Source organism: Cotesia glomerata, linkage group LG6 (assembly GCF_020080835.1).
Source record: "Cotesia glomerata isolate CgM1 linkage group LG6, MPM_Cglom_v2.3, whole genome shotgun sequence".
NCBI lineage: Eukaryota > Metazoa > Arthropoda > Insecta > Hymenoptera > Braconidae > Cotesia > Cotesia glomerata.
In genome coordinates this window covers 26,850,976-26,878,233 of record NC_058163.1, presented here as the reverse complement: position 1 = coordinate 26,878,233, position 27,258 = coordinate 26,850,976, and the positions used below count along the sequence as shown (strand labels likewise).

General features: G+C 26.1%; 2 protein-coding genes across 5 annotated transcripts in view; both read right to left on the bottom strand.

The window, feature by feature from the left end:
* Nucleotides 1-27,258, bottom strand: part of LOC123266552 (rhophilin-2) — a 49,821-nt gene extending 22,563 nt beyond the window's left edge. The window contains exon 1 of one of the 2 annotated variants that reach the window (XM_044730850.1): nt 26,695-27,258. In XM_044730850.1, coding sequence (XP_044586785.1) covers nt 26,695-26,760 — 66 coding nt within the window. In that variant the 5' untranslated portion in view covers nt 26,761-27,258. Of the gene's footprint in view, nt 1-17,647; nt 18,220-26,694 lie in introns of those variants that run through there. The other variant, XM_044730851.1, reaches the window with a different exon arrangement.
* LOC123266553 lies at nt 638-10,056 on the bottom strand. 3 transcript variants are annotated; one of them, XM_044730855.1, is made up of 2 exons: nt 9,912-10,056; nt 638-1,537 (listed from the first exon to the last, which is right to left on the bottom strand). In XM_044730855.1, exon 2 carries the CDS (start codon nt 1,446-1,448, stop codon nt 885-887), a length of 564 nt encoding a protein of 187 aa, XP_044586790.1. In that variant the 5' UTR covers nt 1,449-1,537; nt 9,912-10,056; the 3' UTR covers nt 638-884. The 3 variants fall into 3 exon arrangements, with proteins under 3 accessions (XP_044586790.1, XP_044586791.1, XP_044586789.1); XM_044730856.1 differs by lacking the exon at nt 9,912-10,056 and adding an exon at nt 7,193-7,407; XM_044730854.1 differs by lacking the exon at nt 9,912-10,056 and adding an exon at nt 3,117-3,421.

Genomic DNA, 27,258 nt, shown 5'->3' with positions numbered 1-27,258 from the left:
AAGTGTTAAATAAATAACACAAAAATTTTTAACACTAAATTTTTTGATGTAATGACGCAAAATTTTTTACCGGTAAAGGATACTTGTAATAAAATAAAGAGTATTTAATTTAACCAACAATTTTTCATGTTAATAAATGTTTTAGCAACAAAAAAAAAAACACTAATTTACACTGCAAAATTTTTTTAATAAAGCTTGACATAAAAATTACTTATAAAAGGCTATATAAGAATGTATCTGACTAATTATACCCTTGTGTAATTTTTCGACCAAAAGTAGTATTCAAAATTTCCAACAGAGGGCGAATTATCGTTGAACTATCTCCTAACAAGAGAATTAACTTCAGTTCTATAATAAAATTTTTTTTTAACTTCGCTAAGCAACTTAAATGACATTAATTTTTAATTTAATCAACGATTAAATAAATTTTAACATGTTAATTGATGTTGATATGACAATAAAAAAATAATTTTTTTATTGTCATATAGGCTTTATTACTCGATGAGTTTTATCACCTACACGGAAAGAACAAGATGACACTAGATATAATCCCAGATTATACTCAGTGATTTCTGTGGTAAAAAAAAATTTCAAATAGTAGCTAGAAAAATCCAGATTATACTGCGTGATATCTGGATTATACTAATCGTAATCTGGATTATACTCATTGTTATCTGGATTATACTCATTGTAATCTGGATTATACTAGCTAATATCTGAAATTTTTTTCACTGAATATAATCTGGGATTATATCCAGTGTAATCTTGTTCTTTCCGTGTACCAGTACCTGATTATTATTATATTTAGAATTAATTCGGCTACTTAAATCATTGCAAATAATTATTTACGCCGCGTAAGTAAAGAGCTTAGCACCAAAAAAAAATCATTGTTGATCTTGAATGTCAATAAACTTTTTAACAATTCCATACGACTCTTGAAACTCCTTAATCCAAGATTCTTCGACCGTAAAATAGAAGCCAATGATATTCTGAGCTGCTAGAGCCCACCTCCGTAAATCTTGGTCTCTAATAGGGAATTGTTTTTTGTCGAGAGCGTTTAAAAATTTTTTAAAAGTTATCTCAGATATTTTATCCATTTTCTCGAGGCAACGCTTACTCTTAACGATTTCTTTTTCCCATCTTCGTAATTGACCTTCGGTGGTTACCAACTTAAACGCATTCTTAACGACAGATACTTTTCTCGTTCTAAGGCTCTTGCAGGAACGCCAGTATCTCACTGCGTTTTTTTTGTACTGGTAATCTATCTGACTGTCTGATAATTTTTTGTACAATTTGTACCACGGGTCGTCTATCCGCGGTTGGCAGCATTTTAATAAGAATATTTCTTCTTCGTCGCTTTCGTCTTTGATAACCTTGATACCATCTTCAGTTCTACTTTTACTCGAGTAATTAAAGTCCAATGTGTAATTGCTAAAGTTTTTATCCATAACAATTACTCAAAAGTTATCTTCTATCAACTGATTTTAATCTTCGTTAATAACCATACTAGCCATATTTGTTAATCGATTTTTTATCTCTGCAACATTAACATTAAAAAAAAACATCTTCTTAATAAAAAAAAAAATCTTGTCATAATAACAATAATAACATCAATATTATTAAGAGAATAAGAAAGATTCTGTGTTCAAGATAGTTATATGATAAAATCAGTAAGATCGGTAATAAGATACATAATTAAGAAATGACCTTATATCTTGTAAAGTATTGACATTTTTAAGAATATAAGCTCATTCTGACATTACACTCATCGAGACCTTTCATTTGAGTACCCACATCAATTTTTCATATATTTTATATATTTATATATTTCACAAATACCATATTTATAAAATATATAAAAAATGCCATGTGGGTACTCAAATGAAAGGACTCGATGAGTGTAACATGAGGATGAGCTTATATTTTTAAAACTGTCAATAATTGAGAAATGACCTGGTATCTTGTGAACTATTGACATTTTTAAAGATATAAGCTCATCTCAATGTTATACTCATCGAGACCTTTCATTTGAGTACCCACATCAATATTTCATATATTTTATATATTTATATATTTTATAAATACCATATATATAAAATATATAAAAAATACCATGTGGGTACTTAGATGAAAGCTCTTGATGAGTGTAACCCCGGGATGAGCTTATATCTTTAAAAATGTCAATAATTAAGAAATGATCTTGTATCTTGAGAACTATTGACATTTTTAATATATAAGTTCACCTTGACATTACACTCATCAGGACCTTTCATTTGAGTACCCACATCAATTTTTCATATATTTTATATATTTATATATATATATATATATATATATATATATATATATATATATATATATATGTATATTTATATATATTTATATATTTAAAAATATATGTATATATATATATATATATATATATATATATATATATATATATATATATATATATATATATATATATATATATATATATGAATAGATATATATTTATTTGTCCTTAGAGCCGAAGCTCCCTCAAGGCCATCAATAAGCAATACATTTTTTATATTTATATATATATATATATATATATATATATATATATATATATATATATGAAAAATATATGAAAATGCATGTGGGTATTCAAATGAAAGCTCTTGATGAGTGTAACATCATGATAAGCTTATATATTTAAAAACGTCAATATTTAAGAAAGTTCAGTGCAATTAAACAAAATTCATTATTTAATAAAGCAAAATTTTATTAATTTATAGATCACAAGTCTCGACAGTCACATAGTAAAGAAAAAAAAATTTTTTTTAGTCAAAAACGCATAAAGAAACTGTAATTTTACAAATAAAAAAGTATTGATAATGTAATTCACATGAAACATTTATTTATTTAATAAAAAACCTTGTCGTGATCGTATTATAAAATTCAAAAATGGCGGTTTAATGGAATGCAGAGAAACAACGTATGTAACGCATTATACAGTGCAGATCACGACGCACAGTATGTTTTGTTTTGAATTAATTTTACAGTCACATTTAAACAAAACTCGAGAATTGCATATTACATTATTTCCTAAATATAATAAGAAAACACTTTTAAATTAAATATTTACTCACTGAGAACTCAATAACGATCGTTGTCGGCAAAATTTCCCGTGAATATTTTATTTATAAACAATACTTCCAAGACGAAAACGAAAGAAGAAAAGAGAAACTTGAAGAGTTAAAGGATGCAGTTGTAGGTAGAATACAAAAGAAACATCTGTTTATTTTAAACATGTGTCGCTCCCACCATCTGAGCGCAACCGCGTCTCTACCTTACTGTACACGGATCCAGAAAACGGTCAAGATATTGTGTCGTGAGTGTATATCATGCGTGCGTGTAACAAACTATATTTGGTTGCATCAGCATCAGCCACGATAGATCCGATCTCGTGCTCTGTTTTATCTTCTGATGATATTTTTAAAGACACTTTTCATAATTATTCATAATTTTTAATACGATGGCATTCTTTTATCTTTTTATCGAAGATAGAAGTTAGAAATTTAAGTAAATAATACTCGATTTTAGAGATAACGCGATTATTTTGACGAGTTAGAGATAAGAATGATAATGAAGCTTTTTAAACGTTTAAATTAGCTGATAGGTGAATTTTTAGATCGGTATTAAATAAATTTTTAATCAGTATTGAAAATTTTGATTTATTTATTTATGATTAGATTTAGAAGGATAATTTTTTTCTCAATTATTTTTAACACCTTCGATAAACTCTAGATTGATTTGAAAGGGTCCAGAATCCATGGGGAAATGTTACATTTTCATGTCGACGATCTAATTAGTAATTGGTCTAACTCCTTATTTTTTAAAGGGTGATTTTTGAACATTCTCATGTAGCAATAACCCAATTATAATTATTTGAATGATCCAAACAAAAATAGTTAACTTCTACAAGATATTAAATTGTTTTTTAAAGTGATAATAAATTTTGAACTTTTGGGATGTAAGGGCGTTGAGTTATTTAGTGAAGTAAACGAAGATATACAACTATAATTTTCATTTAAATATATTTAATTGCTAATACACGCGTGTACTTAAAACGAGGTGAAGTTACAATTATGCGATACGAAGCTTACGGGTCACTCGGTCGAACTGAAAATTTTCAAGTGTCCATCTCGGCCTCCGACCTCTCCTGGGGTAGGGGGTACTCGATGGAAGTATATAGAAAATATATTAAGGGTAGGAGTACTTAGTTGTATGTAAGTATGGAAAATTGATATACGTAGGTACATGTACAGAAAAGATTCTTTAGGTACACACAAATTATAGAATTGATATACGTAGGTACATGTACAGGATAGATTCTCAAATTATAGAAAAGTAGAAGTATTTTAGTTAAAAGGGATAGATAGAGAGAGAGAGAGAGAGAGAAATAGATATATAGGTATAGGTATAGAGAGCAATTAGTGAGGTCTTGGGTCCGGTCGCTGGCCAGGCGACAAGAGTTTTTAATCCCTTAATTGCTCTTTAGAAAAAGGTATGTTATTGAGAATATTTTGTGGAAATATTTGGGAAAAATCCTTAAGCTTCTTATCGACTAATTTTACATATTTTTCATGCTATTAGAATAAATTTTATTAGGGTCTCGTCAGCTGCAAATGTGAATTTTATTACTTGCAATACAATTATAATAAAATAAAATTTCCCAAAAATGCTCTTGCAGCAGACGAGATTTTATCAGTTGTTTGGCATCACCAAGTAAATTATAATCTGGTATAATTTATGGTGATGCGACATAACTAAGGCTTTTCTAACACAATACTTAATATCGTTGTAGAAAAACTTCAACTTAAATAAAACTATATTAACTAACTATTATTAATAAATAATAATAATAATAATAATAATAATAATAATAATAATTAACCAAATAATTATATGCTAATAATAATAATTAAATAATGTTAATAAATATAAATAATAATTAAATAACATTAATAATCATAACTGATAATGAATTAAAATTAATAATCATAAATAATAATTATTTAAATTAATTTACAAAAAAATGGTGGAAGATATGACCCCCACAAGCTAATTGTTTTTCCGTACAAATGAAAGATTCTCTAAAATGAAGTTAGACAATTTTTTAATTATCGATGCATATTTGACAATTGTTACTTTATTGTTAAAAAAATCATTTATATAATTGAAAAAATGAGGAAAATTTTGCCTCCAGTGAATTAAAATGATAAAATTTATTTTTAAAATGAATTCTATAATTAAGAATATCAAGAAACTATTAATTCAAAGTTTTTTATTTGAAATTTAACTTAAAATTTTATAAATTCGCCATATGGTAATTAGCTTTGACATAATAAATAAATAAATAAATTGTTAAATAAAATAATAAGTTGTTATTTGAATGTTACAAATACAAAGATTTATCTTGCGTGAAAAAATGTGGTATAAAAAAAAATTATTTACGATGTCTGGAGAAAGAGGAAACCGATTGACCACTTCAGCTAAAACGGACGAATTCAAAGCAAAAATTTTTTTTTCCGTTTTTGGGTTATTTTATTGAATGACAAGCAACGGGAACCGTGGATTTTCAAGGTTAAAAGAATCTCTATAGAAAGAGGCTGCAATTTTACAACGGTTGTCTTTTTTACGGTTGCTTTTTTTATTTCTTAAAAATAAAATGCACAAAAAAATTTATTTTGTAAGATAGTTTTTTTGCTCCGCTTACGCGTCTATGGATCCGATATTTATATAAATTATCAGATTGTGTGACATTGCTCGGTATCTTACACTAATTTAGTCGCAGAACTGCTTTTTTGTAAAACTAAATAACGGTTTGTTATTCTGTTAGTTATGAAAATCAGAAATAATTGTCACAAATTGTTAAGTGAATAATAATGGCTTAAGCGAGCAATATAGAGTAGAGGTAGTTATCATAAGTACATGGAAGAGTATCTTTTACGTTCATAGACATATGAAAAAAAAAACAATAAAAGAAAAAATACAAAACTTGCTCAGGGAAGCTCGATTAGCAAGATTTTTTTTACTATTTATAGTTCCGCGTAATCACCAAATTCTATCTCATAAGAGGCTTAGTAAGCCTGTTTCGCTTCAGAAGACCTAAGTCTTTTATTTTGGCTGCTAAAGAAACATGTAAAATAATTTTTTATCGATTTATTTGAAAGGTATCAATTAAACACCGACTTTTCATCTTTAACAGATTGAATGTACATATATATTTATATAAATCCGGCTTTCATTGAACCAAGCACAATTTCTTTAAAAAATATGACATACTTTCACGTTTTATACTTCCTAACCTCTATTTACTCTTGACATTATTTTCGGATGCTAATATCGGAAATTTTGTTTAAATTCTTGGATATTAACAAGATAATAAATAATAATTAATCGATATTAATAAGTAATAAATAAAAAATTATGGATTAGTTTAAAAAGTTGCAATAATAATTTTTTTTTCAGAGCTTAAAAAGAGTAAAAGTTTTATTAATAATAATCAATTATCAATAAAAGTTTCTTCTATTGCAATGAAAAATTACGATTGTTGATAAAAAAAATTTTAAGTATAATAAATTTCTCACTTTCATAAAATAATGAGAATAAATAAAAGTTATCAGTATATTTTATTAAATGTCAAGTATTATGCTGATAAAATAACGACTAATTAATATTTAATAAGCTTTTTTAATACAGTTTATTAACTGTAAAAAAAAATAGTTATATTCAATAAATTGCTTTAAATAGATTAATTAATTGACATTAAATAAATTCTTCTATCAGTTTATCTGTACCGATACTTTCATTACTTGTTATACTTAAATTGTTTATTTTCATTTTCTATAAATGTAAGTGCAAATGATACACCCATATCCGATGAAATAGATAGCAAATAAAAAAAAATTTTTCACTCTTAATTACTACTATTTTTCAAATGTTACGCTTTATTACTTCTAAATATAAATCAATCCAGTTTAGTATAAAAATCTTAATAATTTACATGTTCTCTCGACAAACCGGTTAAACTTGATAGTAATATTTTTGTTTCCACATTTTTCGCGCGTTACGGTGTAACAAAATGAGTACAAGAAAAAAAAAAAAAAAATAGCGAGTATAGTAATGTAATGATTAAAAAATAAAAAGTAACACAGCTCACCTAGTCCGTTAGTATTTTAGCGATCGTGTGTGTAGTGAGCAAGTAAAAAATATCATAGCGACTAAACGTGCTGCCGGGAGGAATACGATAGAGAATAGTAAAATGAGTGAAGAGCCTGTCTTAATATAACATGTGGATAACTAAACCGTTAGTGGCCCTCTTCTCTTCTATAAAGACAAGTGTTGTTTCTTATCTATATCTCCTTTCGGAAGTATCGGTGCCCATTTATCCATCATCATCCATACTCATTATTCATTACATTGCTATCATCAATTCATAATTTGAAAATATAATGATAGCTTCGCTCGTTATTAATTTTATCTTTTTATTTATTGGTATTTTTACTAGCTCAAATTGAGAAGCGATGAGTATGAAAGTTGACGTAGATTCGATGTATTACGGCATAATTCTTCGATGAAGAATTATTAAGAATAATAATTAAAAATTATTAAATTTAATAATGAAAAATTAAGAAATGACCTTATATCTTGTAAACTATTGGCATTTTTCAAGATATAAGCTCATCCCGATGTTACACTCATCGAGACCTTTCATTTGAGTACCCACATGGCATTTTTCATATATTTTATATATATGGTATTTGTAAAATATATAAATATGTAAAATATATGAAAAATTGATGTGGGTATTCGAATGAAAAGTTTCAATGAGTGTAACATCGGGATAAGCTTATATATTTAAAATTGTCAACATTTCACAAGATACAAGATCATTTCTTAATTATTGATATTTTTAAAGATGTAAGCTCATCTCGATGTTACACTCATCAAGAGCTTTCATTTGAGTACCCACATCAATTTTTCATATATTTTATATATTTATATATTTCATAAATACAATATATATAAAATATATGAAAAATGCCATGTGGGTACTCAAATGAAAGGTATTGATGAGTGTAATGTCGGGATGAGCTTATATCTTTAAAAATGTCAATACTTCTCAAGATACAAGGTTATTTCTTAATTATTGACATTTTTAAGGATATAAGCTCATCTTGATGTAACGCTCATCAAGAGCTTTCATTTGAGTACCCACATGCATTTTGATATATTTTTTATATATACATATATATAATATATATAAATACATGAAAAATTGACGTGGGTACTCAAATGAAAGGTCTCGATAAGTGTAATGTCGGGATGAGCTTATATCTTTAAAAATGTCAATATTTCACAAGATAAAAGGAAATTTCTTAATTATGTGCCTAGAGATAGAGCATTTTCGAAAGATCAATTTAACTAAAAAAACCGATTTTATTTATGACTATCCTGGCCACATCATTTCGCTTATTCTCTTACTAATATAGATAATATGAATGGCGGTGTCGCTGAACGTGTACAATGTGAACGAGACAAAATGTCTCACTTAACTTGTACCGTGACGTGTCAAGGCTGTTTCTAATTAAGATTGGAAAGCGATGCAAGGTTGCGTTGGAAATCATAAGGACGTATTTAAGATAACATGCTGCGCACCGTATTTAACTTATGTTTGTGACCTCATATAAGACGAGTTCGTAGAAACTAAGTATCAATTGAGATTGAGGATTGAGGCCGGCCATCTCACTATCTCACGTTTAAGAGCCAATTTGTGGTCAAATTTCTTTTTTTAGAAATAGAAAATAGGCGTTGGCTTTTTCATTATTAATTTATTTGATATTTGCTGATTAGCTATCAATAGTTTTAAAAAATTAAAATTAAAAGTCCGATATCAGGTGTATATATATCTTAACAAAAAATCTTATACACTTAACATGTTTATAAATTTAATGCTAAGTCATCATAGATTGGAGTAATAGCTGTTAAAATAATCAAAATAAACATATTGATCATTAAACGGTGAATTTCATGATAATGATGCAAATATTTCAAGTTTTTTATGCATAATCAATCGAAGATTTATATCGTAAGGCGTTGATTAGGAAACAATGAAAATAATTATTTAGAAAATTATTATTATTATTAATTTGATACTTTAATACTGATAATGAGTCAAGTTTTTTCTAAGCTAGAAAAATTATAGATAATCATTGAAAAATTAATAACTAATAAATTAATTTATGTCGCTTATGGCATCATTAAATTGAAGCATAAAGTGAAATAAGAAAAGTTAATATAGGAAAGATTCATTATAGCCATAAAAAAATTTTCTAATATGGTCATTTATAAAAATAAAATATATATTTATTATATTTCAATTTATTTATTTTTTTTTTTTAAATATTTACGTGAATAATTAAGCTAAAATTGATTTAGTAGTTTTAAATAAAAATTTAATGTCAAATAAGCTCCTTGAGAGGTTCAATAAAATAATTTATATTTTATAGCTTATAGTCTAAGACTTAACTCTTCTGCTAGGACACGATTTAGCGACTAAACGCCACCTGTCGGAATTTTTTAGTACTATTTTTGGTCGAAAAATTATATATGATAATTTAAAGCCTTTTAAGGGAAATTTTTGCACGAATAATGTATTACAACCTCGAAATCATGGTTAGAAAATATAAATGAATTTATGAATTAATATTGTTTAAAAGTTTAAGAATATTGAAAGAAAAATATGGTTCAATAAATATAAATAAGAAAAAAAAAATACAATCGCCGGATGACAATGAAACACGACCGCAAGAATAATAAAAAACAAGAACCTTAACCCAATAACAATACATTTGTTGATTTGATAGCCGTGTTTTTACCGGTTAAATTTATTGAGATTTAAATGTTCAGTGTAACACACTCTTAACCTCACTTACTTACTTGTTTAAATCGAAAGTAATCATGCAAGTTATTATTTTATAATATACGAGCTCAAGCACAAGGATTAAAATTATGTATTGAGGATATATCGACTGCGGGATTACAAAATCTAATAATAATTATTAACAGAATTAGATCTTTCATAGATAAAAAATAATTTCCATATACAAAATGTTGAATTTAATTAGCTAGACATAAAATACACACAAGCGTACAATACAAATGAGGAATACATAACCGTGGATGTAGAGATTAGATATCTAATTACATATATAATTATAATTATAATCCGCCAGACACAAACACAGGATAGAATAACATAATGAACGAGACGTGTTGTAAATACGCGTGTTATTTATTTTTTACAAAATGACAGTTTGTCTATACAATTATTTGCAGTGATCGGGCACAATTTTTTAATATTTTTTACATAACACACAATGTCTCATATATTGGATTTGACAAATCAAGTATGAGACACGTTGTCTTGATACTATATAGGTGTATATTACCAAGGTGGAATGCGGTCATCTACGTCGTGTAGTTAAAGCAGAGGCAGAGTTAAGGAAGAGGTTGATGTTGAGTCTTAAGCTTGAGAGTATCATATACAAACATATATATATGTAAGAGACATTTATACATATGATATGTGTACACAAATGAGAAAAGAAAGAAATCTCATCGGAATTATGCGGTCACGGCACTCCTTAATAGGTCATCAACCTTTCTTCGTTAATTTTCATTTATTTAAAAATTAATTCATTGGCCGTGAAAAAAATTTTTTAAATGGTCATATCAGCCCATATACATTGCTTAAAAATTTGGAGAATAAATTGTAACAAAATTTTTACTTGAGAATTTTGGACTGAATTTTTATAATGATTATTTTGTCCAAGTCTTGTTCAAAAATTTTGAGAAAATTTAGAAATAATCGGAGAATAAATTGTAACAAAATTTTGACTTTGGAATATTGAACTGAATTTTTATAAAGTTTATTTTGTCCGTCTTGTTGAAAAATCTTAAAAAAATTAAGAAATAATCAATTATTAACATCATTAAGTTTAATTAAGTAGAAATTACTCAAAATTAATTTAATTTAATTAAATTAATTGATTTGAAAATTTTTAAAATTTTTAAACAAATAAATTATTGCAGGGAAAATTTATCAAAAAATTCCACTTGTAGAAATAAAAAACAATATTGATGAAATTTTTTTGATGCAAAATTTTTTACTGTGTATAAGAAGTATTTTTTTCGAGGAATTTAATCGATTAAAAATCATCCACCACATTCACGCCTTAAATTTTTTTACAGTGTATGAGTATATCAAGTCATATTAGGATACATCAAGCAATGTATGGACATATTAGACATGATTTAATGTTAGGAACTAAAAAAATTATAAATAGACATATCAACAAATTTTTCCATTAATAGAATTAGTCATTTGATAGTTTTTAAGACACTTTTACCTATCACTCATCTTTAATGTCTGCTGACGTTTAATTTTTACTGTCTGCTATGATCTCTGTGTACAAACAAATAAATCAATCAATTATCTTTAATCATTTGACACATTAAATGACGTATATTGACAATGAATCATCTTTGAAGTGTACTAAGAATTAAAATAAATTTTTTTATTAAAAAAAAATGATGGGAAAGAGAAATATAATAATGAGAATTGAAAGTTTGCTGAAAAAAGGATGGTCCAAGAATCAAAGTGAGAAGATTAGTAATTTATTTGAAGAAATTCGTTAGCAAGAAATTTAATTTAATTTGTATTCTGGACTTTCAATTCCCTTCTCGATGTATAAACGAGTAATGTCAACATAAGGATAACGTGCCAATCATTCTTTGAGCAATGTCGCGCGTGTCCACACACATACGTGTACGCATTACATAGTTATACTGCCTGAAAAAAAATAAAAAGAGAAAGAGCAGAGGTATTACACGTACACTTGCTTTATACTATTATATTGGTATACGGGAAATAGCTGATCGAAAGTTTGTTCTCTGCTCCGCCAACTGTCTCCACTTATTTTCTTATATAAAAACTTGACCGATTACCCAGTTTATTTTTGCAATTTATTGTTCAACTGGAACGTCGTGTAAGATTATTGTTGATGATCAGCGACGAAAGAGAAATGTGTGAAAATAACGGAATTTAATTTAAAAAAAAATTAATAATAATAATAATAATAATATTGTTATAAATTTATAAATAGGATAAATGTATGTTATATGAAATCCTTGAGAATAAAAAAACGGATGGTATGCATTGAATGAATGATGAATTTTCATAACTGTTGGTGTATAAATATAAATGCAAATAATAATATATAAATGACTTACACAAGCGTGTGTAGACAGGACTAATATACAGTACTGGTGTACAGCGACTTAATAACTACAGACGAATAATATTATAACAAAACAAAACCGAGCGGGTCATAATTCCGGGGATCTGTATTACTATTATGTAATTATTTTCAGGATTCTCATAGTTTGTATGTGAGAATAAAAAATATGGTACGCTCTCTATTGTCGATTAAATAAATTTTTAAGAGGACGATATACCGTTTGTTAATGTTCTTTCTCTCATTGTAGCTATTCAATATAATAGAGAAAATTGCAATCAAACTAGGAACTGCTCTCACGATTTTAACTTAAATATTGAATTTTTGATAACAACTACAGAATTTAGGTCAGTAAAAACTTTACTGTTTTTTTTTAAATTATTGTAAAAAAAATTCTTTAATAATTGAGATTTTTAAAGATTTTCAATAATTTAAAGACTTTAAAGATTTTTAATAAATTTTTTATTAATTAAATCGACGGTCTAATTAGCAATTTGTCTAACTCCTTATTTTTTTGAGGGTGATTTTTTAACATTTTGATGTAGCAATAATCCAATTATAAATTATTTAAATGATTTAAACCTAAATATTACATCTCTATTAAATATTAATGGTATTAAATGGTTTTTTAAAGTGATAATTAATTTTGAACTAATTGTTTTTTTCGTACCAATAGAAGATTCTCTAAAATGAAGTTAGACAATTCTCTAATTAGAACGTCGAAATTTAAATAGTTTTGGCTTAAAATGTGAAAGTTTTTTATTTAAAATATTCCGAAGTTAATAATAGAATATTTGTGGTAAAATTTAAGAGCAAGTAATGATGGTAAATTTTTTTTTTTTTCAATTTGTCATTGTAAATATTAACATTTACGGAAATAAAATACATCAAGAAATCCATAAGAATGAAGAAAACGTGACTTTCATAAAATAGTTAATCTATTATATTATACATACTTGAAAGTTTTTAAGAAAGAATATCTCTTGAGTAAATTGTTATTTATACCCACAAATGTTTAATGTTTATTATTGTTAATGGTAATAATAATAATAATACATAAATGAAATTATATGTTTCATTAAGTAGTGTTAATGGTAGGGTGTCCTTGAAATCATTCATGAAGAAGTAAAGTATGATTGAGCATTTTTTAAATTTAAAGTCCAAACGATTCAAATGTAAATCATGACTCTTTAGATTTTCCGGGTGATTTTTTACTTATTAGAATTAAATTATTTTTGATTGACTCGTAAAAATTTTACAGTAAAATTTCACTTTTCTCGAAAAAATACTGTAAAAATCATTGAGCCAAAACACTTTCGTCAAGCTTCAGTAGTTCAACAACCTCAAGGTAAATATAGATAAGAAAAGCGTAGTAACTATACTATAACAAAGGAGACAGCCGTAAAATAATAAAAATAGTATAATCAATACACTAAAGATTAAAAGATTTTAAAAACAATAACCTAACTTCCTTATGTTTCTTTCTTTTTTATACTTATCGAATCAGTAGTAATGCATTCGAAAGTTTTATCTATGATTCTATCCATGATCGGTCAATTTGAGATTCCGTATGTAAATCTATCAGGTACTTGAAATAATTACCTACAAGAAAGTTTAGAAGTTGTAAAAGTCTCGGCGAGTTATAGGGTCATGCATATTTTAAACCATGGAAAGTGCTTTGAGAAAATCCGGTAAGTTAGTATAACGTTTGTTGGTTTGTTGACATTTCTAATATCCATAAAAAAAAATTTTTAGAGGCCTAATGTGTCTATATTTGATTTTTGACCAAAATTAGTTCTAAAATTCTCCGACAGGTGGCGCATGGTCGCTCAATCGTCTCCTTACTGGAGAGTTCAATTTTATGGGTTATATAATAAAATAAAAAAAATTTTTTACTCTTCTAAGAACGTTCTATTTTTAATATAATTTAGTACTAAATAAATAGAATAAAAATTTTTATTTAATTTTTTTTATTGGTAAGAATATTACATTGTTCTTTTTGAGATAAAATTAAAGTTAAAGAAATTGCGGAAAGTGAAATTGGAAATTAATACTTTAGTAATAAAATTTTATGATAAAATAGTTACAAATTATTGAAGAAAATTGTATTGAGTAATTGCGGAAGTTTATAGGATACAATAGAAACGGAATCGGCTGGTAGATAAGGACAAATTATATCTCTGGTGACAAAGTTTATATTCAATGAAGAATATAAATATTATTTGTTGGTAAAAGTAATCGTTAGTTTGTTGAAATTATCAATTATCTGCTTTACGAAACTGTTTGTGGCTTTTAGTAAATTTTATATATTGAAATTATGATATATGTAAACCATTACTCATAATTATATTAATATTCTTGTGTTATGAAAATGAATATTGCAATTTGCCATACAAATTAGAGTTAATTCTTGGTCAATGTAACTAATCTTGCCTCATATCGCTCCTACATAACGTGACTAGCTGAAATTCTATTTAAGAATGAACTGTCTTTTGAAATAAACAAGCAATAATTATTTTAATTTTAATATCTTAAAATTTTTTTTTGACAATCCAAAAAATTATTTTCAGCTGTTGAATTTATATTTGCTTATTATATTAAGAACTTCAGCTGTCAGCTGGATCGACAGATTTTTCGCAATGTCAATGTCAATAATTGATCTCTTCGTGCATATGATTGAATTAAAATAAAAAAAATTAATTCTAATTAGTGTAAATATATCAACAAAGACAAAGTATTCAAAGAACAGTGAATTCCCAAATATATATTCAAAAAATCATACTTTTTATAACATCAATTATAATTTTCTGTATCATCAATAAAGGCTTGCTTTTACCTTTGTAGTTTCATTGTTCAGAAATTACGAGTTAATAAAAAAATTAAATACGAACAAAGTTTAACAAAGAAAACAAAGAATTTTCATTGACCGGATTACAGGCAATAAAATTAACGCCATTAAGATTGTTTCCACACTAAAAGAATTCATTTCTTCTAATTCTTCAATAAATTTCACTAAAAATAAACGATCTACAATATTTTATTGCCCTGTATCAGGTAATTGTAATTGTAATTGTAATTACAAATAAAAACCAGCGTTACATTATTAAATTGCATCCTTGAATAAGCAATAATTTAACCCGCTTAGCATTAAAACATAAATAAAAATCAAAATAAGTAATTATTACGATCTTAAGGATCACAAAGCCACTAGTAATTATCCGGGTTGTTTTTCACAGCATCTCAGTTAAGTGCTGTAAGTTCTGCCCACCGCAAAGTCCAACGATAGTAATGCAGTAATAACCGTCGGATAAATCAATTTCCTAATCAAGAAATCAGTAATCAGCAAAACATCTACTCTCATTAATTCAGTTTTTATAGACTCATTAACTATTATTTTTCTGCTCATTAATTATTATCTCCAGTCTTAAGCATTATTATTATCATTTTTGATATTTATATTAAAATGTATTGCACATATATAATTTAATAATTTATCAAAGAGTACAACGGCTTCGTAATCACCATGAACCTTTCAAGTTCCTCGACCTTGAATAATACACCACGCAATCAGTGTTTCAAGAAATAAAGAGTTACATTGACTTACTATGTATATATACAACACGCGTTGCGTTTAAAATCATCCGAGCGTTAATTAGAATGCTTTATTATCCTTAAAAAATTTTTTAAACCTTATTATTGTTATTAATCTTATAATTATTGTTATTAAATTGAAAACTTGAGTTGGATTGAGAAAAATTAAAAAATTTACACTTTTTCGCTCGGATAAAACAATAATGATTATTATTTAAGCTGCAAAGCTGTCAATGTAAAGCTAGTTACATTTCTGCTACTAAATGTACTCTGGCACTACTTTTCCATAATGTAATCCACAGTAAACAACCTACTAATAGTGTCGCAACCGAACGGTCACTAATTAAAGATCTCAGACATTTATAGCAACAGTTATTATAAAAAGATTTAAATTGCATGGTTATGAAGGCGGCGATTTTATACACAAGCTATCGTGTAATATGCGTGTTATGCAGTACCAAAGACTAGTTCTAATACTTAATACTTAGAGTATATATATCTTCTTTGGTTTTCTTTTTCTAGGCTCATATAAATGAACGACGTTACTCTGGCTAGTCAGCGAACTCAAGTAATCAACGGCGTAACGGCTGGGCACCGACCGAAGAATTTACACAACTTTAACTTAAACTCAGCGAATAGTTAACAATAAAATCAAACACACTTATTACTAACTATCATTTGAGTACAATGAATGATTTAAACACTGAAAAAAATTAACTGAAAAATTCTTTAATCAAGAATATAATTTTGAAGAGGGTAATTGGCTTGAATCAAGACGAAAAATTTTTTAATCAAGTTAAATTTTCTTACATCAAGAATTTTAAATTCTTCTAAATTATTTATTTATTTAATTATTGGATTTATATGCCGGATGGTAAATTGAACAATGTCTAGGATAATTAATAAGTAATAACTAAAAAGTGTAATTAAGTAATAAAACAGAAACAGTATAATAAGATGCGATACAATAATTTATTTGAGTAACATATTAGTAACTTAAAAAAAGCCAAACTGGAAAAATTTAATAAAATTATAAATTGTTTGATACTTCAAGATTGAGAAAAAATTTGAACGCTTTATTTTTTAAGCTTTTAAGGAAATATAAGTTAATAATATTATATTATTATATTATTAAATACTTATAATTATATACTTAAGAACATTTTTTTTCTGTAAAGTTTTTGAAGAATTGAAGTAGATTTTTAACGACTAATTTACACCGAAAAAAAATTTACTTGAATCAAGTAAATAATTTTGAAGAATTTTATCTTCTTGATTTGAGTAAAAAAATTCTTAAACTAAGAAATTTTTTTTGGTTTAAGTCAATTTTACTTGATTCAAGAATTTTTTGTCTTGATCCAAGACAATGAAACTCTTCAAAATTATTTTCTTGGTTTAGGAACTTTTCTCTTGATTAAAGTTAATTTTTTTTTCTATAAAGACTTTCAAAATTAAATTATTTGATTTTTTATTAAGTAATGAATAGTTAAAAATTAGTATGCTGGAAAATAATATAATAACGTGATATATTTTTATTAATACTTAAAAATTTATTGTACTTATTTGAACACTATCGGTGTATATAAAATTTGCCATTCGGCTTAATGCCTTTGCATTAAAACTAAATAAATAAATAATGTAGATATCTAAAAAGCCTAATGACAACATTAGCTCATAACTAGATACGAGGCAATGAACCGGAAGTTATAATTATGGTTATATACCTGTAGCTTTATGTCCGGCAGGATCAGCATGCTTATGATGTTAATTTCCAATTATTAAGTTCCAAAATAACAGATATTCACAAAATTTGGATCACTGCACAAAATTGGGCGCCAATTGTTGCTTTTTGGTTTCAAATTTTGATCACCACATGCACGAATTTGAATGCAAGCACTTAATTGTGAATGAAAGGTATTGGTATTGATTGGTGTTGGGTAGTATTGGTTGTAAAGAAGTATTATGTACTGAGTATTACGTATTATGTGGTGCGGATTGTTTATGAAGATATTGTTGCAAGACAACCGGTTGTATACGTCGAGTTCAATAGCTAGAGCTGGACTCGAGGAGCCGAGGAGCGTTTATAGCATGAATGCTCCTATCCACTGGGTAGAGGATGCTACGCAGTAGGGAGAACTTAAGGTATGAAAGAAAATAAAGAAAGAGACGACTTGTTTAAGGCAACTTAAGTGGGGAACGGGAAATGTTATGTTGTTGTTGTTGTTGTTGTTGTTGTTGTTGATGTTGATGGGTGTAGTATGGAGGGATATAGTATGAGAATCGCGAATAGAAGGTGTACTAGCTGGTTGTACATAAGGCAAGGGTATACAAATACAAGTACATATATGACGCCGGAAAAAAGTCCTGGAGTAGGAGAGCATCCTTGTCCTCATGCCTCGTGGGTAAAATTGTGTGTGTGTGGTGTCTCTAGAAACTACTATACACTCCAGAAGCAAAAGTATGGTTATATATACTGTACATGAGACACACCATAAGCGCTATGGCGTTTTGCTCACCTTTCACCACGATGAGAATGTCGAATATTTCGTCCAAGTGATAAGAAATATTTTACTTTTTTGAAATTTCAATGTAAGCATGCGTGGATGTAATTTAAAAGGTGTATTTTTTTTTTATTGGATAGAAGATGAATTTTTTGGGAATTGATATGAAAGATTTTTAAAAAGCGTTTAAGGACGTTCCGAGAAAAAACTGTTTTCTTAGAATTTATTTGAAATTTTGAGTACTTATAAGTATCCTCTATATGCAGGGATTTTTTTATTAGTCCTTACGGCACTAAATTTTGAAATATTAGCATTTAATAATTTTTCAATTTTAAGTTAATTGGCTATCCAGTCTAATACAACAATTTGTATTTATTCGTAATGTTTTTTAGCCTGTATTTTCCTCCAGGCATATACAATTTAGCCACATTTCATATCTAAAATTGACATTAAAGATAATTTGACTGAAAAAATAATTCGGACGACCCAGACCAAGATTCGAACCTGGAACTTTTGGTTACGCGACAAAGGCTCTACCTGTTAAGCTATCCGAGACACTGTCTGTAACTACTATTCAGTCACCTATTAATGCCAAACTCAGCGATGAATTATAGCTCGAATATATTAGTAACAATGTTAATTTTTTAATTTTTTTAACATTAGCATTTAATACTTGTATATATTTAATATACAAACCCTATGCTAACCGGCATTTTATTGAATATTAATCGTACTTTTCTTAGGATTGTTTTAAAAAACTAAGAATCATTAATTGAAGATATAACAAGTATTTTTGATCAAAAATAACATAGAGCATTAATTTTTTTATAAAAAATGTTTGAAGTTAGTGACTTTCGATACTTTATGTGAGTGGAAATAAGTGAGCGATAGTTTGTAAATAAAGGCACCATTAGTACGTAAGAAAGAAACCAATAGCCATAACCTATTGGTGTCTTTTTCTTGTCTGGGAACGTCCTTAGTTGGAAATTGCTTTCGACTTGCCAAAATCACTAATTTTCCTAATTTCAATTTTTTTTTCTTATTAATTTTGTGCTTATATAGGATTAAAAATATCTAAATATTCAAAAAATATGATACAAATTTATCTAACGTTTTAGAAAGAAATTTTGTTTTCAGAGAAAATTGTTACAATTAATAAAAAACCATAATTAAATGGTCTTTTGTGTATTTACGTCTATGTATAATATATTAGACTTTAGCCGCTTATAAACGGTATTAATGAGCTTATTTATAAATGAAGGAAAATTGGTAATTTTCAAAAGTTTTTACTATAGGATTTTTTAAATAATTTTAAAACCACAAAATTTGAATTAATTTGTAATTTTCTAAAAATGATTTTTCAGCTAATTTAATTTTAACAATTGAAGAGAAAATATTAAAATTGATCGGTGATTATTATTAATGAACTCAAGCCAAATAGAGTCATACTGTTACGTATTCCAAAGGAGAATAAATAAATAAGGTAAAGAAGAAACAAGCTTTCATTTTCTTCGAATAGAAAAGAACGTTAGATTAATTCATTTGGCATCTGTGTGGGTGCGACGTGTGTGCCTTTACTTCTCGTAGATAATATTTATAGAATAATTAAGTGAACAACTATAAGCTCTAGGGTTAGAAACCAATTGATATTCAACGCAAGAGCCGACTTTTCTTCACAAAAGTATTCATCGCAGGTGCATGACTCACGCGTAAGTCAGGTGAGTGACACAATGGAGAGGATATTGTTGAGGTTTTAAAAGACACTTATGTTTCGGAAACAAAGTAACATAAAGACATGATGATGGTACGTAATGGAAGGTAAATCTTAGTATTTATCAGCGGATTTTAAAAGCACTGAGACGATGACCTTAAAAATAACAAAATCAGGTACCTTGAACTCAGTGGTAATCCAAGCATTACTTTTACAATAGTACTCGGTACTTCCGCTTCTTGTTCTTTGGATCAATGGCCAGTTGCAGGAATTTCCATTTGAGTAAACATATACTTAATACATATTATTAAATTCCTATTATTGTATTGCTATTATACTTTGAAGGGTTATTAGGATTAGGATTTATCATTTATCTTCGCTTCGACTTATTTATTGTCATTATCAACAAGCTCAATTAGGTTCAACTTATTTATTTTTATCATCAATAAAGTTGTATCCACTTAAAAATTTATGATTTTTTACAAAATCAATTCGTATCAAATTTTATTTTCAAGGCATCCCTTGGCATTATATAATAACTTCCAATCTAGAAAATTAGCCAGACCCTAGTCAGTCTCGATTTCATTTTTATTAGGGTAACTAGTTAATAATTTTATTAAACAATAAACAACTTCAACAATCCATGATTTTCAACAGGTTATGGGCCTGATATACGTTATGCATTAAATCCTGTGCAAAAAAAAATTCTGATTCAAAATGAATTTACGATTGAAATTCATATTTTGACACAAATATGAATTAATTTTGAGATTAATCTAAATTTGAAATTGATTTGTATACAAAATATATATAAAATGAATCCTAAATATCAACGATCTAATTATTAACAATTTGTCTAACTCCTTATTTTTTAGGGTGATTTTTTAACATTTTGATGTAGCAATAATCCAATTATAAATTATTTGAATGATTCAAACCTAAATATTATATCTCTATTAGATATTAATGATATTAAATGGTTTTTTAAAGTGATAATAAATTTTGAACTAATTGTTTTTTTCGTACAAATAGAAGATTCTCTAAAATGGAGTTAGACAATTTGCTAATTAGAGCGTCGATATTCTTAAGTCTTCATTAAAATTCTGAAGCAGGATCGAAAGTTCTATAGGCGTGCTAATTTCTATCTACAAATCAATTTCAAATTTGGATTGATCTCAAAATTAATTAATTTTTGTGTCAAAATATGAATTTCAATCTTAAGTTTTGAATCAGAATTTTTTTTGCACAGGTTTTGATGCATAACGTATATCAGGCCCATAACCTGTTGAAAATCATGGATTGTTGAAGTTGTTTATTGTTTAATAAAATTATTAACTAGTTACCCTAATAGAAATGAAATCAAGACTCTGATTAGGGCCTGGCTAATTTTACTAGATTGAAGGTTATTATATAATGCGCTGTATATAATACACAATAAATTAAAGCGAAGCAGGTGAGAATATCAGCTTAAAATTAAATTCAGGGTAGGAAAAATTAGCAAGCATGATGCAACACACATCATCGAGCTCAATGGCTACCGGAAGTGCTTCGTCTGGATAACACCTGTCTCAATGACGTCAAAATCAATAGCTCTTTGCAATTAGTCACCATCATAAGTAACAGCACAGTGTAACATCATATAATATATTGTATTATATTACCGTACAATAATACAAAACAATATTTTTTCCTTAATCTGCATACACTTTCATTTCTTCTTTTTATAAGAACAAAAAAAAATAAATCACTGCTACTTAATGCTTACTTCAACTCACTATTAGTTATTTAGAAAACTAAATGTCCAGATGACAATGGCGGTTTTTTATCGGTTCAGAACATTATTTTGTTCCGTCTCGTGCCAGACATATGTATATATTTGTGTATATAAGGCATTAAACAACAATGGTCTTAAGGTATAAGTTGGAATAATAGTTTCCATAGAGAATTTCTAAAGTAGATTGTACTTTTGTACTGAATATTGCACTATACATTTCATTTGTTTTTACATTGTGCATGTGTAGAAGGTATTTTATACGTATAAATGCATAAGTTGATTTCGTATTTGACTAGATGAGTAGTACACATACGAAAATGTCGTTTTAGTTAGCGAAACTCGGGTGTTATATTATTTCCACGTTACGTTTTATAAAAAAAATAACTTGTTCACACTATTTAAAGTACCCTTGAGAATTTCATTTGTAATTGTCTGTTTTTGTGTTTATTATTCTTCCGTTTTTTTGCCAAGAGTTTCCCGTCTTTGATTTTATATTCACACTTTAGACTGTAGACAGTAAATTTCTTAATCTGTTTTGAAACACCGCGTGATAAATTTGTGGAGTATTATTAACAAAAGTTTTTTTGTTCTCACACATCGATATACATTGTCGTATTTTAAAATTTTACTTTTAAATAGTGAGTGTGTTGATATTTATGATTCGAGAGGTATGTTAATTTATTTTTTTTTCTAGTGTTATGTTATGTCTTAGGTCTGAACTCTGAAAAGAAGTCGAATACAAAATAAATAAGAATATCCCGAAGATGTTCCTCTCACTTTCGATTTCGATAAATGTCAAATGGCTTTGTGAATATTTAAATATTATACGTAAACTTTTTATGCTAGTAAAAGTTTATTTCGAAACCAGGAAATTCTTGTATCAAACTATTTTTAATTATTTATTTTATTCCTCATAAGGAAACTTTTTAAATATTAAATTAATGTGAACTTAAAAAAATCGGATAAATTATTTGCTCAAATTTATTTAAATTATGATTGTTATTTATTATTGTTATATCATGTACATATAATATGAAGATGAATACGGCTTCTGGATGTATTCTTTTCAAAAGATTATGTCATTTTAATTCATTGTTATTATTATTGTATTATTTTAAATAATCAACCATATAAAAATTATGAAATGAAATTCTTTAATATAAATGAATGTATGCTAATGAAATTCAATTTTATTTTCTATTAACTACATGATGGATTTGGCTTGAGGATGACGTGAATGACATCGAAATGTACACAGCCTTATATATTATACTAAAAGACATCAAATATATGACAAGCTATCAAAATACTTTTATTTGATTGGGAAATATGGCTTGCGACAATAATTTCACAATATAATTAATTATTTTACTCAAATTTATGCGCAGATAAAAGGATTTATTAACTATTAATAATTTGATTTCTTTAAAAACAATTATTTGATTTATTAAATTTTAATAAATATCTTTTAATATTCAATAAATATTTATTTGCGAGGAAAGTAGATTTATAAATATTAATAATTAATAATTATTAATAATTAATAATTGCTAATAATTATTAACAATTAATAATTACTAATAATTATTAATAATTATGAATAATTAATAATTAGGCATAATGACTAATAATTATTAAAAATTAATAATTATTAATAAATATTAACAATTAATAATTACTAATAATTACTAATAATTAATAATTAGTAATAATTATTATTAATTAATAATTAGTAATAATTACTAATAATTATTAATAATTCATAATTACTCATAATAATTATTAATAATTACTAATAATCTATAAGTATTAACAATTAATAAATATTTATCTAATCCTATGATGTTAAAAAATCGTTTATTAACAATTAATAAAGCTTATTAAATATTAACATATCCTTCTATCAGTACAGTGAAAAATGTTTCGTCATTGTGTAAAATATTATTTTTGTGTTAAATTTGATTAAAAAAATTAATTTTAAATAAAAATAATTATTTTCTAATAATTGGAGCTACATTTAAAAAATTAAAAAATTGCAATGTAATTTAAAATAAAATTATCAAGTATAGTAACTTACAACCATTTAAAACTTATAAAAATAAATAAATAAATATAATACTTGATAATTGAACTTGAGATCACATTATGTTATTATAAGCTAAAAGATAATTCGAATGATATGAGTAATATTCATGGACGTAAGTACTTATATGTATATACATATATAAGCGATCCTTTTACCAAAACAAAAAGGCTTCTGGATGATAATGATAAGCCACAGTTGACCGTAAACAACGTAAATGGTTTAGTTCTCTATTACTTTTATACTTTTCTTTTGTAATTTTTTAATTTTATAATCAACTAATAATCTCGGCTGTAGAATCTACAGATAATGCCATCGCACTTTGGCTTACATTATATTTAATTTAAGCTTATATTAGACTTGTATATACAATAAAATATACAATGGTGAAATATGAGTTTAGCTCACTTTCTATGACAATAAATTTTTTTAAGTCATACTCATTATAATTTCTCGCTTTATCATTTGATTCCAGTTTAAGATATACAAAGTTTTTCACCTTTATTTGCTTGTGTGTAAGTGCGTAAGGTTTTTTTTTGTTTTTTTTCTATAATTAATATTGAAAGTTTACCATTGATATTTATTTATTTAGTTTTTTTGAGATTAATAACTCGTATTACGGGTAATACGAGTTCTCGTTGGATAGAAATATCTAATTAGGATTCGACTGATATGAATAAAACGCCATGAGAAGCAAGAGTATTACAACATGTAAATAAAAAATTTAATAGGCATAATATTAATAAACAAATAAGGATAAATGTTAATAAACAAAAAGTGTATACGCAATAAAAATCATGAGTCGTGAGGTGAATCAAAGGCCGCTGGATGAAAAAACTTTAGACTTTGGATTGGGAATAAATAATTGTAGGATTTTATTTTTAATAAACACAAATTTCAAATACTTGTAGATTATGATTTTCTATTTATTGCAACAAGTTATTTGTTGAATAACTTTCAGCATGACATACTTTGACATTCCAGAAGGATAAAATGCATACATTTAACTTAAGTAATTGTTTAGAAGTTAGTTATAAATTATAAGAAGCAATAGTTAGTTAAAATAGTGTGTTTTTAAATTACTTTAAATTAAAAGACGTAATCATTTTTTAAATAAATTTTTTGTGGATATTTAAGTGGCCTCTAAATAAATTCCTGTTAAAATCTAGACCTTGAATTTTTTTTATTTATCGGGTCTTTTAAATTAATTTCAAGAACGGAAAGGTTTTAGGTATTTTTTTCCAGGTTGTTAATTGATATTTTATGATAAATAAAATTTAACTCGTCTTAGTTCTATTAGAAAAAATATTTTTACTTTAATAAAAATAAAAATAATAATAATGATAAAAAATTCTAGTTTAAAATAAAACTGTTAGTTAATAGTAAATATTTATCTCTTCCATGCAACTATGTAACTTTCTATGACTTTGAAGCATGGACCTCACTGTCCAGTTATTTATAATTAACTCTCTCAAAACATCAAACATAAAAACGTTAATCTTATGTTCAAAGTACCTCTAATAAGCCCTATTCAGTATTTTTATCTTAAATAAAGATTACTGTCAATATCTATACAGATAATTCATTAGTTGGCTCTTTAAATATTTTTAAATCTTCTTAAGAAGATTCTAAATTACTGATTATTCTTCTAAAGATAATGAATATCATGTAAAAAATTTTCTAAATCCGATAAACTATCTGATTTCTATCGGACTTTAAAAAGCAAAGAAATTAATTAAAAATTATTAGTAGCAAATTTTTTGTGATCATTTGTAAAAAAAAATTTTTTAAAGGTAAATATTATTATTATTATTATTATTATTATTACTTCACACTTAATTAATTAAAATTTAAAAAATATTAAATAGATAAAATGTTAATGATTTTTTAGAAGAATATTAAATTATAAAAAACATTAAAATATAATAACAGAGTGACATAATTCGACGTAAAAAAAAATGTAATTACGGGAAATTATATCGTCTTGAAATAGCACTTAATAACTCATTTTTCAGACAATGAAGAAGGTTACCATTGTAATGTAAAACCCAGATTGTTATTAGTGTAATGTAATAAGTAATAAATAAATAATTTAAAACAATTATCGAGACTCTGTATATTTATGAGAATAACACGAGGAATTTTAATATATTAACACAGTTGATACTAATTTCACTGCATCCATAATAATATTTCGGAATGGGTGCATGTCGAGCATAAATATGCATTGAAAAAATATAAATAAGTACAATTATAATTATTAAGTTAAAAAAATAAATTTTTAACAATTAGAAAAATATTTAAATTTTATTTTAAAATTAAAAATTAAAATTTTAGATAACAAAATTAATAAAAATACTAACTAACGACATGATTGGGTCATGTCGAGCATAAATATGCAATATATGCATTGAAAAAATATAAATAATTATTAAGTTGAAAAAATAAATTTTCAACAATTAGAAAAATATTTAAATTTTATTTTCTTAATTTCAAAATTAAAAATTAAAATTTCAGATAATTTAATTGAAAAAAATATAAATAACTATAATTATAATTATTAAGTTAAAAAAATAAATTTTCAACAATTAGAAAAATTCTTAAATTTTATTTTCTTAATTTCAAAATTAAAAATTAAAATTTTAGATAATCAAATGAAAAACAAACTAATAAAAAATTATTTAATAAAAAAGAAAACATACCCTAACAAAACGCGGTTTATATCCTTCGTCATCCAAAATATCACCCGAAACAATTGGAGAATTCATCTCTTCATTATATTTTTCCTTTAATCAGTAAAATAATATAAAAATCACTTATTCTTTCACAAAACAAAAATTAATTTTTCCTTAGAACTCTTCAAAACAACAAAACTTATCAAACAGATGCACTAATATTTTGGCATAAAAAATACCGTTTGCACAAATGAAAAAACAAAATTAAAATAATAATTATTTAAAAAAATTCGAATGGTAGAATGCACGTGTGACCCGAATCGTAACTTTCTAATGTTGCTCACTTAAAAACAAACTAAACAACAATTATTCCAGTGACTTGCAAACTTGCTAACAAATAAGTTATTTATTTGCCGAAGTTTAAATTAAAACCAACGGACAAGGCAGGTGCAAGGCCGAATGCAATGAATTTAATAAAAACCTGATCTCAAAACAGGTCACTAGGGCCGTAACGCGCGAATATTATTTTATTTCCACTATTTTAAATTTACACTCCATTAATTAATTAATTATTTATTTATTTTATTAGTC

Bases quoted from the DNA above. Each gene is read 5' to 3' on its own strand.
- LOC123266553 (XM_044730855.1), bottom strand. From the start codon at position 1,448: ATGGATAAAAACTTTAGCAATTACACATTGGACTTTAATTACTCGAGT.